The sequence below is a fragment of the Rhinatrema bivittatum genome, chromosome 1 (genome assembly GCF_901001135.1).
Source record: "Rhinatrema bivittatum chromosome 1, aRhiBiv1.1, whole genome shotgun sequence".
Lineage (NCBI taxonomy): Eukaryota > Metazoa > Chordata > Amphibia > Gymnophiona > Rhinatrematidae > Rhinatrema > Rhinatrema bivittatum.
This window is the reverse complement of record NC_042615.1, coordinates 208,996,741-209,016,492: the sequence shown is the minus strand read 5'-3', so window position 1 is coordinate 209,016,492 and position 19,752 is coordinate 208,996,741. Positions and strand designations below refer to the sequence as shown.

General features: G+C 45.6%; 1 protein-coding gene across 4 annotated transcripts in view; it reads right to left on the bottom strand.

Annotated features, from left to right (window-relative positions):
* The window catches only part of EVC (EvC ciliary complex subunit 1), a 206,532-nt gene that overhangs the window by 164,014 nt on the left and 22,766 nt on the right, over positions 1-19,752 (bottom strand). For all 4 annotated transcript variants that reach the window (XR_003854806.1, XM_029591185.1, XM_029591175.1 and 1 more), the window contains 3 exons: positions 5,357-5,488; positions 2,536-2,619; positions 2,045-2,274 (listed from right to left, as the gene is read on the bottom strand). Coding sequence is in view for 3 of the 4 variants with exons in the window: in XM_029591185.1 (XP_029447045.1) it covers positions 2,045-2,274; positions 2,536-2,619; positions 5,357-5,488 (446 nt within the window). In the remaining variant the exon portion in view is untranslated. The remainder of the gene's footprint in view (positions 1-2,044; positions 2,275-2,535; positions 2,620-5,356; positions 5,489-19,752) is intronic.

The window sequence follows — 19,752 nt, the reverse complement described above, 5'->3', positions numbered from 1 at the left end:
GCAGAAGGGAAAGGGTGGGACAGTGGCAGGAGTTGGAAATTCATTAGCCAGATGCAATAATTTGCTTTGCTGAAATAGAAGCCTTGGAGTGATAGATTTCCTCCCCTGTTTGGTAAAAATCAATTTTTAACATTGTACTCTGGGAAATGTTGTTTTTCTTGTGATCTACCTTCCTTTTAGGATAAAGTACTTGGGGGGGGGGGGGTGTCATTTATCAAAGTGCTATATGATGTTTTCGCATGCGTTGAGGCGTTTTCTCGTGCTTTAAGCACCTTTATAAATAACTACCTAGTATGAGGGAATGATGGCTAGGCTCTCTCTCTCTCTCGTATGAGGGCCCTGATAGCTAGGCTGGCTCTCCAGCAGCTTAAAATATGAAAAATGGTCCCCCCAGTGGTTGTATGTAGGAAATACAACAATTCTGGCACTTATCACAAAGTGCGAAAAGTTATTGCAGTTTGTGCTAATACCTATGCGAAGTACTAAGATAGCGCACTTTGCGATAAACTGCCTATTACCATAAAACACGCCCCTTTTCCTATCACATGCGATATTTAGTGCATTTTGATAAATCCAGGCCTTGGTTAGGGATTACACTTACGAAAGCTAAATATCAAGGCTGTTCTGCAAACTTCCCAAGTAATGTGAACAATCAAATTACATTTTGCATTTGAATGACAACATTTTTCTATACCATGCAAAAAATATTTTTTTTGGCAGCCTGAGTAATATCCTAGGAGTGGGCAACTCTGGTCCTCAAGAGCCACAAACAGGTCTGGTTTTCAGGACATCCACAATGAACAATCACAGTATATTTGTATACAATAAAGGCAGTGCATGCAAATCTATCTCATGCATATTCATGGTGAATACCCTCAAAACCAGATCTGTTTGTGGCACTCAGGGACCAGAGTTGCCTACCTCTGCTCTATCCTTTGGAGATTCACTTGTGCTGTATAGGTGGAAATGGAGAAAAAGCTACTGGGAACGTTTCTGCAGCATTCATACATTCACTCATGCTTCAGGAAGGTATAAATGCACTTAATTGCTGTCTGAAGTCAACTGAACTCCTTTTACAGCTCCTAATTTTTCTCCTCAGCTTTCTTCTTCTCGCCGTACCTTTTCCATCCCTCAGTTTACTTCCACCTATACATCTTCCCGTCCTCCTTTTCTCTGCTTCACTTTTTCTAATTACTCCTTGTCCTGTCTCAATGAGCAGTTGGGACAAAAGTTATGAACCATCTTGTAATTGTATCAAATTCTTTTGAGGCAAGTTAAAACAGTTTCAAATTCAATATGCGTGTCCGATCAGAAAAGGCTGGGGCTTGAATTATTTGGATTGAATGATGATCTGGAAAAGGGTTTTAACGAATCGGAATTTGTTTGCTCTTCAAAGACTGCAAAAACAGGCTCCAGTTAGGTAGGAAATCTGCTAGATAAATGAAGCTTGTCAGACGTGCCGCAAATGCACAGTAGAGAGCAACTCTACCGCGCATGCGTGGGCAGCATGTCGGTCAGAGCTTGCCTGTAACAAAAATGGCGCGGCGAGGAACAGTAGCAGTAGTGGCGGCGGCAGTGGCGAGGAGCAGTAGCGGCGGCGGCACGCGCGAGGGAGGGAGGGACCTCCCCCGGAGATTTTCCGTCTGCGCCATCCGAAGGGGTTGTGAATGAGCTGAGAGAGGGGGAGTGACTGAGGGGAATGGAGGAGGGAGTGACTGAGGGGAGGGGGGAGGGAGGAGAGAGTGAGGGGAGGGGGAGAGAGTGAGGGGGAGGGAGGAGAGAGTGAGGGGAGGTGGAGGAGAGAGTGAGGGGAGGTGGGAGGGAGACTAGAGGGTGAGGGAGAATGAGGGGAAGGGGAGAATGGGAGGGGGAGGGGGAGAATGAGGGGAGGGAGGGAAGAATGAGGGGTAAGAAAATGTACTGAAAAAAAAATGTTAATGTAGCCCATTGTTACGGGCTTAACGGCTAGTACTAATATAAAGTGCAATTGAACTATAGCAACGTATTGTTTACACAGCCCAAATTATTGGGTTTGTTTGCTTACCTATCACATGTCAGCACTTCTGGGAAACAGGTCACCTTGACAAACGTTCTCTCGTAGAATCTGTCATCACTGGTTGTGGAATGCACAGTTGTAGAAGAGCTGCAGTCCTCTTTGTCTGCCTGGCTAAGGGATTCGAGGCTGGAGGTGGATGCTTCCAATACCTGATTTGGTAGAGGAGTCTGTTTATGGTTCTCATTCAACGAAGGATTGGACGCTCCATCTGCCAGTGGCTGTGATCACAGGAAAGTCTTTGTTATGGCATATTAATAGCAGGTCATGAGCTAACTCGCTATTATTCCTAATGGCAAAGGAGTTCAGAAGTAAATTCTAAAAGCTTTTCCAGTGTTGTGCACTTTTGTTATTTTCTATTAAAAAAACCAACAACATTAAGTTTCGTTCTTCAAAAGGTTTTTTTCCCCACTCAGTGTCTACAGGAAAATCCTTTATTAAAATATTTACCAGAGGATGCAAGAAAGATTTTGATTTCTTACCCTAAATTTTTGATTGATTGGATAGATGACTTTGGCCGTCTTGGCAAAAGCTGCAATCCCACTGTTTGAGGAAGGCTCATCTTGCTGGCATAAAGAAGAACAAATACAAAATATTTAACAATACAATTGGATTCACTTTCATAGTACTAAATCTATTGTACATGTGCCTTTGGGGGAATATATTGATAAGCCTTAATTTTATTCATAAACCTGATGAGTTACAGTCTTCAGGTGTATTAGATATAGGCATGGGTAACAGTGTAAATGAAAGGACTGATTTATCTTTATCTGCCGTCATTACTACATTACTATGATTTGAGGCTCTGGAGCTCTGCTTGTCTCTGGGGTCCTGTGTGTGGATCGGGGGGTATTTCACACTGGGAGGTTCTGGATTTCAACTGTCTATCTAAAAGCCTAGATTTTGATTCTAGAACCTCTCTTCCAGCATGGTCTAAAATCCTGTCTAGGTGACACGCGAGGTCTGCCATCTTCACACGAGGTAGACAAGTGCATGCATACTGCCGTTTGCGCATTAGTATATCTGGACTGAATAGAAGCACTCCCACTGGCAGAGCTGGAGAAGGTTTTGGACTTACAGACATACTTTTGCATTTTCAAAAGTATGCACTTTCATTTTCCTGGCATAATTTTCTGCAGGTAAATGTTGGGAGATAATTTTCAAAACAGCTTATGCCTGGCTGCTTTGATAGCTGGTGTATCTTGTACAAGTGTTTACCACCTAATTTACAGGTCTATCCAGTACCGAGCGGTAGGAAGAGCTGCGTTAGTGCCTGGCGCACCCGCGGTTGCCGCACGCACAGTGCAGCTCACCTACCGCTCGATCCTGAACTATAATTTCATGCAAATGTAAACCGCGTCTAAGAAGGGTCCGTGAAGCGTTAGGCCCGCGCAACCCATTTTACTGGATAGAGCGCCTATACAGTATCCTGGGTGCGCGGGCCTAACGCTTCACGCCACGCGAAAAGCAGCCTTGCTCCGGGAGGAGGGAAGAAGGGGCTGGCAGTACGAAGCGACTTACTTTTTGCACCCCCCTCCGGACATCGGACGACCTCTCCTGCCTCCAGCTGCTCGCGAAGATGGACGCCTGCAAAAAGTAAGTCGCTTCGCCGCTTCACACTGTCAGTGTCTCTTCTTCCCTCCTCCCGGAGTAAGGCTGCTTTTTGCGCCCTGCTTCGGGAGGAGGGAAGAAGAGACACTGACAGTGTGAAGCGGCGAAGCGACTTACTTTTTGCAGCTCCCTCCGGACATCGGACCTCTCCTGCCTCCCGCTGCGCGACTTACTTTTTTTTCCAGCCGTCCGGCCATCAGCAGGAACGGATCGTGGCTCCCCTGCCTCCCGGCGAAGATGGACGCCTGCACGGGGGAAAGCGGCCCCTGTGCATGCAATTGGCCGCTCAAGACGTGACGTCACATGCCGTGATGCCAAACGTCGTGATGTCACGTCTTGAGCAGCCAATTGCATGCACAGGGGCCGCTTCCCCCGTGCAGGCGTCCATCTTCGCCGGGAGGCAGGGGAGCCACGATCCGTTCCTGCTGATGGCCGGACGGCTGCAAAAAAAAGTAAGTCGCGCAGCGGGAGGCAGGAGAGGTCCGATGTCCGGAGGGAGCTGCAAAAAGTAAGTTGCTTCGCCGCTTCACACTGTCAGTGTCTCTTCTTCCCTCCTCCCGAAGCAGGGCGCGAAAAGCAGCCTTACTCCGGGAGGAGGGAAGAAGAGACACTGACAGTGTGAAGCGGCGAATCGACCTACTTTTTGCTTTTACGTTTTTTTCGCTTTTTTTTTTTGCTTTGGGAGGAGAGGAGAGGACTGGGGCTGCCCCGGAGACCGGCACCCATGATCGCGGCCGGGGCAGGTGAGAGGGGGCTGGGGGAAAGCTTGCCGCCTACCCTTACCCCTGCCTCTACCGCAGGGGTAAGGGTAGGCGATAAGTTAGCAGGTTAAACGCGTGACAAAATGGCAGGGAAAGATAGCGATAGTCGGGGCGCGGGTTACGGGATGCTAGGGAATAGCTAATTTGCTCGTTTGCATGCAATATACATGCCGCGTGCGGAAGGGGTTGCCCGGGGATTTTAGGACGCGGTAGGAGTAGGTTAAAGGGGATTCGGGATCGCAGAAAGGGCTAACGCGGCCGGAAAGTGAGTAGAATGCGGGTTAGGAGCGGGGTAAACGCGGCCGCACTTTACTGGATAGACCCGTTAGTTGGGCTGTTATAAAGTTATCCCCTGAATGTTCAATAGTCTTCCAGGTGAATGCAGTCACACACTGGAGAGCCTTTACATTTTCCATCTGTACATTAAATATCTGCATTTTCCAGGGTTTGTGCAGATATAGTTTAGAGTTACCCATAAGTAATGGGGACAGTCAAATCCAGGGACCTCTTGCTTTGGGCATCAGGTGAGGCCCCGGCCTTGGGCCTAAACCTAGACTCAATGCATTCAATTAAAACAAAGCATTAGGAATAAGGTTCATTTCATTCGGGCCCCTCGATTTGTTTCGGAGCCCCCCGAAATGAAATGAATTGCTTTTATCCATCACATTTTACACATTCGTTTTAATTGACTGCACATCCTTAATATGAAAGAAGAAAAATTCATTGAAAATAGCCATAGGAGAAACTTAATTTTTGTTAAAGTACGTTGTGGCATATAATTTTCATTTAGATTATTCTATGTGTTCTTTTTATAATGTCTGAGAATTTTGGTTAAATTGAAGATAATGGATCTAAACCTACCAACTCTTGTTGGGTTAGAATTTTGGAATATGTATTATATCCATTTGGGCATAAAGATAAAGTAACTTACTTCCAGAAACATTTGTTCTTTTGATACACAAGTTTTTATTTCTTCATTCCTCATTTCTGAATTGCTGTCACAGAGATGTCTCTTCACTTCAGAATCAAGATTTTCCAGAAGTCTTTTGGAATCATCATCATCCTGAACAACAACAAGCAAATAATAAATTAGAAAAAAAATATTAAGGTACAGGATGTGCACTGGAAGGGGAAAGTGCTGAGAAATATTTTAATCCAGAATCTTTTAAATGGCCTGTATCCTGAATCTAAAGGTCAGTGCCCTGAGTCTCAGCTGTGGCTCTCACTCATTTTTTTTCAGCCCCAATTTATCCTGCCTGCAGGTAGCCACAGCATCCATTGTTCCTCACGGCTCTGCTCTGGATTAGGGATGGTCTGAGAAAATCAAGGCCTTGTGCTCTACTAGGTTCCTCCTCCCTGCAGACCGAAGAAAAAAGGTTTCCATGCCTGCGCAACGGAAGCAAGGCGGCTGCTGAATAGCCTGGACCTACGTGACTGAAAAGAGAAAGCTACTACTAGCCAGGCTATGTGCCTGAAAAGAGAAGAATATTGCTGTAGTTGGGGCCACATGGCTGAAAGAGGCTGTGCTCTTGGTAAGCTGTGAAGCAAGATGGCTGTTGAGTCAGTGGGGCCATGCAGCTAAAGAAGGAAGGCTGATGTAGCCTGCACCATGTATGTTTCATGGGGAGAAACAGAGCTAGTGTGTGTGAGTGAGCAAATAGTAGGTAGAAGAGCATATGTGCGAGTGTGTGTGAAAATAACATATGAGAGCAAGTGTGTACATGTGTGTGTGTGTATGAGAGAGCATATGTATGAGAGCATGTATGTGTGTGTGAGCAAATAGCATATAAGAGACCATGTGTGGAAGAGATGTTGCACAGGCCCAAGGAAGAGGCTGCTGCTGTTGATATATTTCAGGAATAGAGAAAGCATGCGTTTATGTGTGTATGAAGCATATGTGTATGTGAGAGAGAGCATTGTGGGTATGTATGTGTGTGTGTGAGAGAGCATATTGAAAAACAAAAACAACATCACCATTCCACACAAAAAAACAAAGTAGTACATTGTGGTTTAGTACGCCGTCAATAAGGAAAAATAAAGTCCAAAAAGAAATCAAAGATTCAGGCAACAGCAGTGTTGCCCACTCTGGCAGACACATCCTCCCTGGGCACTTCCCTTAGTAATTACTCCATTGGATGCAGATCTGTCTCTCTCTTCCAACAGAAAAAAATCAGAATCAGTTTCTGGCTGATGCGTTCCACAGAACATAACTCCTGGGACCTGTTTCTTGCTAGGCATTACTCTCTCTGACTTCTACAATCCTCTTTCAGCAAACTCTGAAAAAATACCTCTTAGACAGATTAAGGAATATGGAGCTTAACTCCCTGCTTCTTAGAGACCTCTTTCTTTGATTCTCAGAAAATCTCAGGAATCCTTCTAGGACCCCAAAACACGTTTCTAGTCCTGAAAGCCTGGGTGACCCAACCTTGGGCCCCAGCCAACTTCCCATGGAGATACCACCCTCCAACACCTCTCTTTTGAGAGATACCTCTCCAAGACCCCCTCCTTGGAGGGAAAGACCTGAAGAACTAGACAATTACATCTAGGGTGTGAGAAAGGCAACCAAAATGGTGCGGGTTCTTCACCAAAAGAGATATGAGATGAGGCTTGAAGACCTAAAGATGTATATCTTGGAAAAGAAGAGAGACAAAGGGGATATGATACAGACGTTTAACTATTTATTTTATATTCCACTTTTCAGACACTTCAAACCGGATTACATTCAGGTACTCTAGGTATGAAAATGCACAAGAGACAAAGCTTATCCAATGGAAAGGAAGCTGTAGAACTAAAGGTCATGATATGAAACTCCAGGGGGTAGACTCAGGAATGACATAAAAAAATGTTTTTTCATGGAAAGGGGGTAGAAAGCCTTCCTGAAGGAAATGGTGGAAAAAAAAATGTTGATGAAATTCAAAAGGGCATGAGATAAACACAGAGGATCCCTAAAAGGAAGAGGATTGAAATGAAACAGAGAGGTAAACTATGGTTACTTTAATTTATGAGGGTAACCTGCATGGAGCAGCAGTTAAAACCTGAACAAGAAGGAGAGGGGAAAACCTGCATGGAGTGACATCCTTTTGGGCAGAACACCTTGTTGGGTTTATTGGATGGACCATTTTGGTCTTTATCTAATGTAATTTACTATGTAACCTTTCTCTTGAAGTGAAGCTTGAAGAACTACCCTACACCACGAGGGCCCAGGACTTTTGTTAAATTGGGAAGTATAAAACCTTTTCTACCATTCTTCCTCTACTCTTATCTTTTGGGACTCTGATGCCTGCTAGTAAGGGACAGTTTTGGGCCCCCTTTACATCTATTACATGGATTCCCACCCCTAGGCCACTGCTTTCAAGCACTTTGATTTAGGACTAAGAGGCCCTTATAATTTAGAAAACCTGTTTATTTGAAAGCTGAATGCTGGTCTGGTAATTCGTGGTAGTTTTAGTTAGACACACATCAGCTTATATTCCATGAAAGAATAGGGATATGAATTGGGTGCCTGATCATTTGCGCTTCCAGATTCGTGTGGCCGTGGGAAAATCTTGTTTTTCCGCCGATTGGCATTTTTTTTTTTTTTGTGAAAAATCATTTTATATATAACAAAAATAACAAAAAGTAACAAAAAATAACAAAAGTAAATGGTTTTGTTTTTTTTTTTTTAGTGTGCACTAACCCGAAAAACGATTTTCAAGAAAATTTTGGGGAAAAAATGTTCATTTCACTTTTTTTACCGATATATAGGGGTAGATTTTCAAATACCGCGAATAGGCGTACTTTTGTTGGCGCTCCAGGCGCCAACAAAAGTACGCTGGATTTTAGTAGATAAGCGCGTAGCCGCGCGTATCCGCTAAAATCCGGGATCGGCGCGCGCAAGGCTATCGATTCTGTATAGCCGGTGCGCGCCGAGCCGCGCAGCCTACCTCCGTTCCCTCCGAGGCCGCTCCGAAATCGGAGCGGCCTCGAAGGGAACTTTCCTTTGCCCTCCCCTCACCTTCCCCTCCCTTCCCCTACCTAACCCACCCGCCCGGCCCTGTCTAAACCCCTCACTTACCTTTGTCGGGGGATTTACGCCTCCCGGAGGGAGAAGTAAATCCCTGCGCGCCAGCGGGCTGCTAGCGCGCCGGGACGCGACCTGGGGGCGGGTCCGGAGGGCGCGGCCACGCCCCCGGACCGCCCTGGGCCGTAGCCATGCCCCCGAGCCCGCCCCCGGAACGCTCCCGACATGCCCCGAAAACGCCGCTGCGCTCAGTCCCGCCCCCGACACGCCCCCAACACGCCCCCCTCCGAAAATCCTGGGACTTACGCAAGTCCCGGGGCTCTGCGCGCGCTGGTAGGCCTATGTAAAATAGGATCACCGGCGCGCAGGGCCCTGCTCGCCTAAATCCGCCCGGATTTGGGCGGATTTAGGCGAGCAGGGCTCTTAACATCCGCCCCATAATGAATTGAGAAATATCGTACGATATTTCAATTCATTATAAAAATGATTCACATCCCTATGAAAGAATGCTTTAGAAAAACTAACAAAATTAGGAATTTCACAGGAACATGCTTAAATTCATTAGTTGTAATCAAGATTCTCAGCAATTAGGTCCTGTGTAGAGTCCTTTTTTTCAGTTTAAACTGATTTTCACCCTAATTTCAAAAACATAGAGTTAGGCTTGTGGTGTTTTCCAGAATCCCCTACCCTAGAAGACCAACAGTGGGGAATGCACAGGAACTGGGCCTGGACTGTACATGCGGCAAAAAAAAGTGCGGGAGCAACAGGCAAGCTGCAGTCATGAACACATGCCCACGCCACAGAAGGAAGCTGCTGGTGGAGGAAGGAGACTGGATTCATCACCAAAGCTGGCGTCAACAGTGGAGTTGCACCAGAGGAGGGAGGCCAGAGCTGTTGCTGCCTCAGCTGCTAAGGAGCAAAGGCTGAGTAACCACTGGAGCTGCACTGGAAGGAGTCCCAGTGTAGCTGTTGGAAAGGAAGGTCAAAGCTGCCAATGGAGCTGCTGCTGAGTGGGGAAACACAAGAGAACGCTTACTCTTCAGAGAGAAGAGGACACTGGGAGGAGAGAGAGAGAAAAAAAAAGATTCTGGTGGGAGAAGGAAGGAAAAGGGAAGACAGAGGGAAGGAGAGGAGATGCTGAGAGGAGAGGGGGAAATGCTGGAGAGAGAATGGGAAGAAAAGGGCAGGGGAAATGTGGAAAGGAGAGAGTTTGGAAGAGGGAAAAGATGGAAAGTTGAAGTTGGAGAGATATGGGGAGAGAGAAAGGGAGATGATGAGAGGAGAGGTCGTTAACATTTTCATCCAGCTCTATCAAAGATTTTGAAAGTTATGTGGCCCTCGTCATAAAAGGTTTGATAAACTGTGCTCCAGGATCCTAATGTGTTTAATATATTTGTTTTTACTGCCCTGGCTGCTGTCCACCAAAGCAAACTCAGATATTTACCCAGAAAAATAAGTCTTTTTGTCCATTGATTTTCTGTTTTTGTTGTAATAAATGCTGATAAATTCCCTGTAGAAAAAAAAAAACAAAAACGGATAATGAAGGTCCCTGGTCTTGTGTTATGTTTGTGGTGGTGGACAGAAAGTCAGATGCGTTTGTCATTTGTATGCCCTGTCCATTTCAATCTGCCAATTGTGGGATATCAGTATGAATTGTGATCATGGACAACTGTTTACCGGGAGCTGAAATGAAATGATCAGCTACTTCTACAGATGCCACAGAATATCTGTTATATGCTAATAACTTACAGCTCCGATTGAGCGCACTGTTAGCCTGCTCTTGAACGCGCGTTTTCCCTTACCCCTTATTCAGTAAAGGGAGGAAAACGCGTGTCCAACCCTCGGCACATAATAGCGTCCTCAACATGCAAATGCATGTTGATGGCCCTATTAGGTATGCGCACGGGATACAGAAAGTAAAATGTGCAGCCAAGCCGCACATTTTACTTTCAGAAATTAGCGCCAACCCAAAGGTAGGCGCTAATTTCTTCCGGCACCAGGAAAGTGCACAGAAAAGCAGTTTTTATTGCTTTTCTGTACACCCTCCGACTTAATATCTTGGCGATATTAAGTCGGAGGTCCCGAAGAGTAAAAAAGTAAAAAAAAAAAAAAAAATTGAATTCGGCCCGCAGCTGTCGGGCCGAAAACCGGACACTCAATTTTGCCGGCGTCCAGTTTCCGAGCCCGTGGCTGTCAGCAGGCTCGAGAACAGACGCCAGCAAAATTGAGCATCAGCTGTCAAACCTGCTGACAGCCGCCGCTCTGGGCTAAAATGAGGCGCTATGGATGCGCTAGTGTCCCTAGCGCCACCTTTTGCCCGATTCTACTGCACCATCTCATTTGAATAGTATCATGCGCACTGGCAAGTGGCCGGTGTGCACGCCGGGAGAGCGGGCGTTCGTCCGCTCTCCTGCGTTTTTAATGAATCTGCCTGCTAGCTTGCCATTATAAAGCTGAGCAAGATTCACATCCAAAACCTCTACAGCACTATTCTAATTCAGTAATTCAATGTACTGTCCCTTTCTTTATCAAGAAGTCTGCACTATCCTGTCAGAGATAAAAATGCACCAAATGCAAGCATGCATAATGTATATTTCTTATTTAACAGTACATATTATTCTTTTTTTTTGGCCTGACAGGCTTGCCTTTATTTCTGGGCTCCTAGCCCAGTTAGAAACTACCCCAGCCTAAATAATAATATAATAATCATTATTTATATACCTGGAGTTGGGAAAAATGTTGGGCGCCAGGTCACCTAACTGCCTAAAATTCAGTGCCTCATCCAAGATACCGGGCCGGTGCAAGGGGATTTGGCGCCCTAGGCGAGCCTTCTCCCTTGCGCCCCCCCCTCCCCGGTCTCGGCCCCGACTCCTACCTCATTCTCGATCACGCCCGCTGACTGTGTGGTTTTCTGGGTCACGAGCAGGTTGGGCACTGCTCGTGTCCCGCCAAATCTCCACTCCTCCTTGCCACCGCTTGCGGCCCCATATGGCTCACACTCAGTGGTACACCAAGGGTCTCCGGTGCCCGGGGACCAATGCATTTGTGTGCCTCTCCAGCATCCCCCCCGTAATCAGTGGCATCTCTAAACAGAAGAATTGGGGGGTGGAAGCCAAAATGATATTTCTTCATCACATCCACCTCTATAGCATGGATCCTGCTTTAAAATTGGTTATTAAAAAAAGTGTTAATAAAAAAGTCCAAAGGGTCTTCTGCGTAATTTTAAAAAGCTGGTCAGTTTCACACTTCTAGTAAAACTACTATAAAATTATTTGATAGCCTCATTCAACTAATTCTATATAGCTATGAGAGTGAAGTATTTGACAAAGGTAACTTTTTTTCCTGCATCTCCTGTTTTAATGTAAACCGGTATGATTTGTATATTATACAAGAATGTCGGTATATAAAAATAAAAAATAAATAAATAAATAAATAAGTAAGTAAGTAAATAAATAAATAAATATACATGAAGGGACAGAATATCAATATAAATCCTGCACCTCCAGTTCTGTAACTCTGTGCATCCACTGAAATTCCCCCAAACAAAAGAGCTTGGATGTTTCCCTTTCAGCTCATCATACTAAAAGATATTTTCAAATTCTGGTGTCACCTTACAGTAACAGCAGCACAAACACCTTCCACTGCCAGACACATTGTGAACTAACACAAAACCCTGCAAAAAAGACACTCAAAATCTATACTGCAATCCCATCGTAACATAACAGTAATAACACCAAGGACTCAAACAACAATAACCCCACCTGTGAATAAGCAAGGGTAAATATTACACTGGGTCCTAGAATACCAATACATCACCTACTGAGGAAATAAAACAAACCTGATTGCTATAGATCCCTATACAGATACTACATGCTAGCAGAATCTCTCATCATGGTCACACACACACAGAGCAGAGACAGACCCTCATCAAATACAGAATACAAAATAAAGGAGCACAAATTAGAAAAAACTGAAATGGAAACCCCAAGAAGCCAGACTCTGTGTATTAACAATGGAAAAACAGAACCACCATTCCTCATAAAACAATAAAATCAAGAAACAAAGCCTCAGGTATAATAGTAAAACCATACTAATAAAAGAATATTTTAAAACTACTGATAAATAGAATTTCTATTAATTAAAATCATATATGTTTTTTACAATTTCCCAAACAATAAAATATTTCAAAACAGCACATATATCAAATAACACCCAATAATTAAAACTAATAAAGATTTTTAAAAGCCCCTGCTGTCCATACATGGGAGCTCTTGATTTCCAGTCACTCTGATATTGTCAAGATTAGGTTATCCTCTCTCTCTCACACATACTCACATGTCCCTTCTCACTCACACATACACTGTCACATACATACACATTCATGCTCTTATACCCACCATAACCTCTCGCTCTCGCTCTCACAGACACTGACACACTCTCAGGCTGTAAGACACTCTCTCCCCCTCCACACACACACCCACCCACACACACTCTTACTCCCCTGGATTTTCTCATAAACACTCATGCTCTCACTCTCACTGGCTCCCTCACATACACACAAACACACACACCCAGGCAAGCTCCCATTCATTCTCACACAAAAACACACACAGGCACAAATTGCTTTCACACACATACACCCCCAGGCAGACACCCATTAATACACATGCACACACTAAAGGCAGACCCCCTCTCTTTCTTTTGCCAGCAACCTCAGAGCCTCTCTCATTCCTCTGCTACCACTGTCACTTCTGCTGCGTGGCAATTGGGGTGGTGCTGATTGCTGCTACTGGCACTGAAGCCCATTCTGCTGCCTCCTCTATGCAGGCCCCGTGGGCTTCCACTTTCTCCATGCTGATCTCGAACATTGTGAGATCCGCATAGAGAAAGTGCTACTCTTGCACATTCCCAAAGATTACATGTACCAATCAGTAAAAAGTAATTTTTTTTTTTTACATTTGCTGTCTGATCTTAGTTTTCTAATCGGTTGGTCACAGGCTTTTTTGTTCTCCCTTCCCTTTCTTATTTTTTTGCCAATTCCTTTTATATTGTCTTTTTTTCTATTTCTTTTCACTCCATCTATCTTCTTCCCTCAAACACACCGTCAGGTTCTCATTCTTATATGCTTTCTCTCTCTCACACACATACACAGGCTCTCACTCTCAAATGCTCTCTCTCATATAATCATTCATACACACAGTCTCTCTTTTGCACATGCTGTCTGACTCTCACACACCCAGGATCTCTCTCACTCCCACATGCTGTCTTGCACAAGCACAGGCTCTCACTGTCAATGCTCTCTCTCATACAACAATCATTCATACACACAGTCTCTCACTGGTACATGCTGTCTGACTCTCACACACACAGGCTCTCTCTCACTCCCACATGCTGTCTTGCTCAAGCACAGGCTCTCACTGCATTGAGTAATATTGTTCTCACATGCTGTCTCTGCAAACATTCAGGTCCTCACTCCCACACACAGTCTCTCAACTCACTCTCACACACAACCTCTCAATTCATCTCATACACACACACATACACACTATACAGGCCCTCAGCCTTTCTCTCACCTCTGGGCTTCCTCTTCACGGGTCGCCGCAGGATGGGCTCTGCAGCAGCCCTGATCTTCTTGGGCTGCCCGCAATGTGGTATCCGCAGCAGCGGCCCTGCTACCGGGCCTCCTCCTCTTCTCAGGCCACTGCGACTTGGGATTTGCAGCAGCCCGTAAGCGCTGCTCCTCTTCTGCACGTGGCTGATGCGCCTCCTCCTTCCGGCCCGTGCAGCTCCGGCAACATTTTTCTTTCGGGGCCACGTGGGCAGGAAGGAGGAGGAGCACCTGCAGGTTTGTGCGCGACCTTTTTCTTTGGGCTGTGGTGACATGAGCTCCACCACAGCCCTACCGATCTTCTTGCTCTGTGTATCCAGCACACAGCACAGCAGTAGTTCACTGCTCAGCCGCCAGTGGGATGAGGTCCACCAGTGGCCACATGAGCCTTCATGTCGGCCATCAGCGGCTCGGCACCCCCTAATGCTCGGCGCCTTAGACCCAGGCCTAGTTCGCCTAGTGCCCTAGTGCACTGGCCCTGCCAAGATAGGGAAGAGATGCCACCACCACTGGTGGGGCCTGTGGAAAGAAGCAGCTCCTACCCACTGTTCCTTCTAAGCCATGCACATGCGTAGCAGTGCACAAGATTTTTCACAGCCGCATATAGCTTTTAGCCTGCCCCAATCAGGGATCTGATAGAGTAGGGATAAATCAAACCCAATCAGTTTGATTGCACCTCCCTACACCTCCTCCCGGGCAGCAGGAATTGTGTTTATCCTGATGTCATCTCCTGCTGCTGTGGGGGCCAGTCTCACAGCTCTTACTGCAAGATCAGTGGCAGCAAGAGATGATTTTCAGATAAACGTGATTCCTGCTGCTACCCACCCCAGAACTCGGCAGGCCATCGCAGAGACTGACCCACAGTGGCTGAAGAGAGAGCAAGAGAAGACACAGAGGCTGCCAGTGGACCCCATCCCCTAGTGGCTGAACACAAGGCCCAGGCCATTTCTGTATGTGTGTGGGTGGGTGAGAGCCTAGGTGGTGGGGTGGTGGCTGCCTGTGTGTGGGGGTGGCTGCTTGTGTGTGTGTGTGTGTGTATTAGAGATGTGAATCGTGTCCTCGATCGTCATAACGATCGATTTAGGCTGGGAGGGGGAGGGAATCGTATCGTCGCCGTTTGGGTGTTTAGAGTATCGTTACAATCGTTAAAAGGCACACTAAAACCCCCTTGGCAAGTCTTGTGGGGGTCAGGAGGCCCCCCCAAGCTGGCCAAAAGTTCCTGGGGGTCCAGCGGGGGCCCTGGAGCGATCTCCTGCCGCGAATCGTTTCCGTACGGAAAATGGCGCCGGCAGGAGATCGACTGCAGGAGGTCGTTCAGCGAGGGTTCCGCTGAACGACCTCCTGCAGTCGATCTCCTGCCGGTGCCATTTTCCGTACGGAAACGATTCGCGGCAGGAGATCGCTCCAGGGCCCCCGCTGGACCCCCAGGAACTTTTGGCCAGCTTGGGGGGGGCCTCCTGACCCCCACAAGACTTGCCAAAAGTCCAGCGGGGGTCCGGAACAACCTCCTGCGTCGAATCATATTGGTCTATGGCCGCCGCCATTTTGCGGCGGCCATTTTGCAAAATGGCGCCAGCTGAAGACACCACGATTTAGTGTGCCAGATTTCCTGCTCTCCCCCTTCCCCCGATTTAGCTACGGACCCAGGGGTAATTTAAGCTACGGACCGCCGCTACGGACCCCCAGGTAATTTAAGGCATTTGGGGTGGGGGATTTAATTTAAAGGGTCGGGGTGGGTTTTAGGGGGTTTTAGTGTGCCGGAGGTGGGTTTTAGGGGGTTTTAGTGTGCCGCTGGACCCCCCAGGTAATTTAAGGCATTTGGGGGGGGGGGTTCGGGAGGGTGGGGGATTTAATTTAAAGGGTCGGGGGTGGGTTTTAGGGGGTTTTAGTGTGCCGGTTTTCCTGCCCTCCCCCTTCCCCCGATTTACGATTTTTTGACGATAAATCGGGGGAATTGGTATTGTATCGTGGCCCTAACAATTTTTGACGATTTAAAATATATCGGACGATATTTTAAATCGTCAAAAAACGATTCACATCCCTAGTGTGTATGAATACCTAGGTGTGAGAGCCAGGCTGTCTGTGTGTGAAGAGGGTATGTATGTGTGTGGACGACTACCTGACTAGGTACGATGCCGTGGGTGTACGTGTGTGAGAGAGTCTGTATGTAAGTGGGGTTTAAGAACCTGTGTGTGTATGAGGGTGGGTGGGTGAGAGCCTATGGGTGGGGTATATGTGTGATTTCCTGTATGTGGGTGCCTACCTCTGTGTGTGTGGGTGAAGGTAAGAGCCTATGTGTGTGCATTTGTGGGTGGGTGAGAGGCTGTGTGTGTATGGCCAGGTGAGAGCCTGAGTGAGTGAGTGAGTGTGTGTGTGTGTGTATGTGAATGTATATGTGTGTGTGTGTGTGTGTGTGTGTGTGAGAGAGAGACTGCCAGTGTGTGGGTGTGGTTGGAGGGAGGAAAGGAAGAAGACAAATGGAGAAAGAAAAAAAACCAGAAAGAAAAAAAAGAAGAGACCGAGAAAGGGAATGTGGGAAATAAGATCCTGTGCCCAAGTGATCAGAAAAATATGATCAGACATCAAAGGTAAAAAAATATATATATTTTGATTTTTACTGATTGGCATATATTATCTTTGGGAATGTGCATTACATATTTGTATTTCTTTAACATTCCACTGTTCAGAGTCTGGTTTCTCAGGCTATTTTATTTTTGTCTGCATACTTCTGTTTCTAATTTATAGTTTCTTATTCTGTATTAGGTAAGGGTCGGTCTGTGTTCTGCATGTGTAACTGAGATGCCGTATTTTTGTTGGCATGCAATTTTTCTGTGGGGCTTTGCCCTGTTAACCCCACCCAGTATGTGATGTATTAGTGTTCTAGGACATGATATAATATTTGAATTGCTGCCATGTCATAGATAAGGCTGATGCTGTTTGAGTCCTGAGGGGTTTGTGTTACTTCTCAGTGTTTGGCAGTGAAGGATTTGCAGTTATTTATTTATTTATTTATTTATTTAAGAACTTTTTTTTATACCGGCATTAGTGGGTACATCATACCGGTTCACATTCAACAAAAGGATGGAAATTACATGAAACAAGGGCATGGGGAGGGGACAAACTGAAAGAAGATGCTAAAAGAGAAGTACAGAAGAAAGAACATTGAAAGATGCCAATAATAAAAGTAGCTATCAAGGGTTAACCATAGGTGTAACATCAAGCAGTCCTAAAAATAAAATTATATACAAAACAAAAAATTATATACAAGAGATCTATATTATGTACATGGCTGAAGAATTCAGTGGTGACGGGCAAGGGGATTAGTCAGGGTAGGCCTGTTTAAAGAGCCATGTTTTTAGTTTCTTTTTAAATTTGGAGGAGCAAGGTTCCAGGCCGAGATTTGTAGGCAGGGAGTTCCATCGTGAGAGACCTGCAATTGAGAAGGCACGATCCCTTGTAGAGGAAAGGTGTGCTTTTTTGAGGGAAGGTACCTGGAGGGATGCTTTATTGATTGTTCTAGTTGGTCGAATTGTGTTTGTGATCCTGAACGGAAACTCGAGCCAATTGGAATCATGATAGTATAGATGATGGTGAGTGTTTTATATAAGATAAGTGAAGAGATGGGGAGCCAATGTAGGTCTTTGAGGATAGGGGTGATGTGGTCTGATTTATGGGCATTTGTAATAATTTTTGCTACTGCATTTTGAAGCATTTGGAGAGGTTTTACGGTGGAATAGGGGAGCCAAAGGAAGAGTGAATTGCAATAATCCAGTTTCGAGGACAGGGTGGCTTGGATTACAGTGCGGAAGTCTTGGGAGTATAGTAATGGTTTTAGGTTTTTAAGTACATTGAGTTTGAAAAAGCCTTCTTTGAGAATAGAGCTGACATGGAAAATGTTCCGTGAGGTTTCCTCTAGTTGAAGAACCCCTTGTCAAAATCGCAGTCAGTAGGCTTCTGAGATGAGTCCTGTTCTCTCTAAAATGGCAGCCTTTACTTCCTATTATGTGGCCCTCCCTTCCAGATTAGCATTTTGGAAGGCCTCTTGACTACTGCTGGTGAGTAGATTCCACAGAAAGGGCATCCAACTATCTTCTAGCTAGTCTGTCAATCGAGTGGTTCATTCAAAGCTCTTTGGGAAACCAATCGGGTTCTTCACCTGGGGCCATCTTAAATACAAATGGTGTCAAGGAAGGTGGCCTGGTCATAGTGGTCTGTACAGCCTGTGCTACCTGAATAAGTACTGTGTTTTGCTGCACGAGCTGTTCTCGCAGTGCCTGCTGCTGATAAATTTGAGTTTGAAGGGCATTCTGCAAATGCTGCTGCCCTCTAGCAAAGTCCTGGATCATTTGCTCCATTTTCCCTGTTCTCTGAGCTGCCTCCAAATGGGACACTTCTCCAGAGAAAGGAGAGAGGAAAAAACAAAAAAAAAAAACCCTGCTGGCCTGTCCGGCCCTGACTCATTGCTTAAATCCTGACTGCACAGGAGCGCCACCCCCTTGGCCTGTTGTAGCTTCAGCTGGGTGAATGGAACTGGGAGGCCCCGGGAAAAGAGAAAACAACTCTGCAGTTTTGTTTTTTTCTGCTGCTGTGGCTGTGGGCTTCTGCATTTGCTTGCCAAGTAGGCAAGAAATCCCACTTTTAACACAATATGCAGTAACTTGGAAACAGCCAGAAAGAATAAAGAGGCAGATGTTGGCTGTTTACTTTTCTGCAATTTATTTACAGTGAAACAATTAAATGCAAAGCAAAACAAACAAATGATGCAGCTCACCTTAAAGTTCAGGTAGCACAGACACATCACACATAGCAGGTTTTTTCATAGAGTAGCTTCCTGCTTGCTCCCCAGGGCCTGTCTAGCTCTTCTGGGCCCTGCCTTCTTATGTTAGGCTGAAGGGATCCTCCCTGGGTCCAGAATCCCTTGATGGGTTGGAACTTAAGGAAGACTGGGCCAGATAGCTGTGGTCAGTCCCTTAATGTGGTTTGAGGGAGTTTCCTGTAGATTCCCTCACACTTATAAAAATCTCAAATATGTGTGCACTTGCATGCATTTAAGCTATATTTGAACATGCAACCCCCACATAACTTTGAAAATTCACCAGATGGTTTATAAGATACTAGCATAAATGTCTTCATGCCCACTTATGTTTGCAAATGGTGTACCACCAACAGTTTGGAAAAGATCTTGCGAGGCTGCAAGACTGGGCATTAAAATGGCAGCTGAAATTTAATGCACTTGGGGGAAATAAACCCACCTGGGTGGTGACTCTATATTAGGAGTCATCACCCAGGAAAAGGATCTGGGCGTCATCATGGATAATACTTTGAAATTCTCAGCTCAGTGTGTAGCACCTGTCAAAAAAGCAAACAAAATGTTAGGAATTATTAGGAAAGGAATGGAGAATGTCATAATACCTCTGTATCCCTCTATGGCGAGGCTGCAGTTGGAGTACTGTGTGCAGTTCTGTTTGCTGCATCTTAAAGATTGCATTGGAAAAGATACAGAGAAAGGCAACCAAAAATGATAAAGGAGATTAAATACCTCTCCTATAAGGAAAGGCTAAAGAGTTTAGGACTGTTCAGCTTAGAGAAAAGACAGCTGAGTGGATATGTTAGAGGTCTATAAAATCATGAGTGGAATCGAACGAGTAAATGTAAATTGGTTATTTACACTTTCAAAAAATATAAAAGACTAAGGGAGACTCCATGAAATTAGTATGTA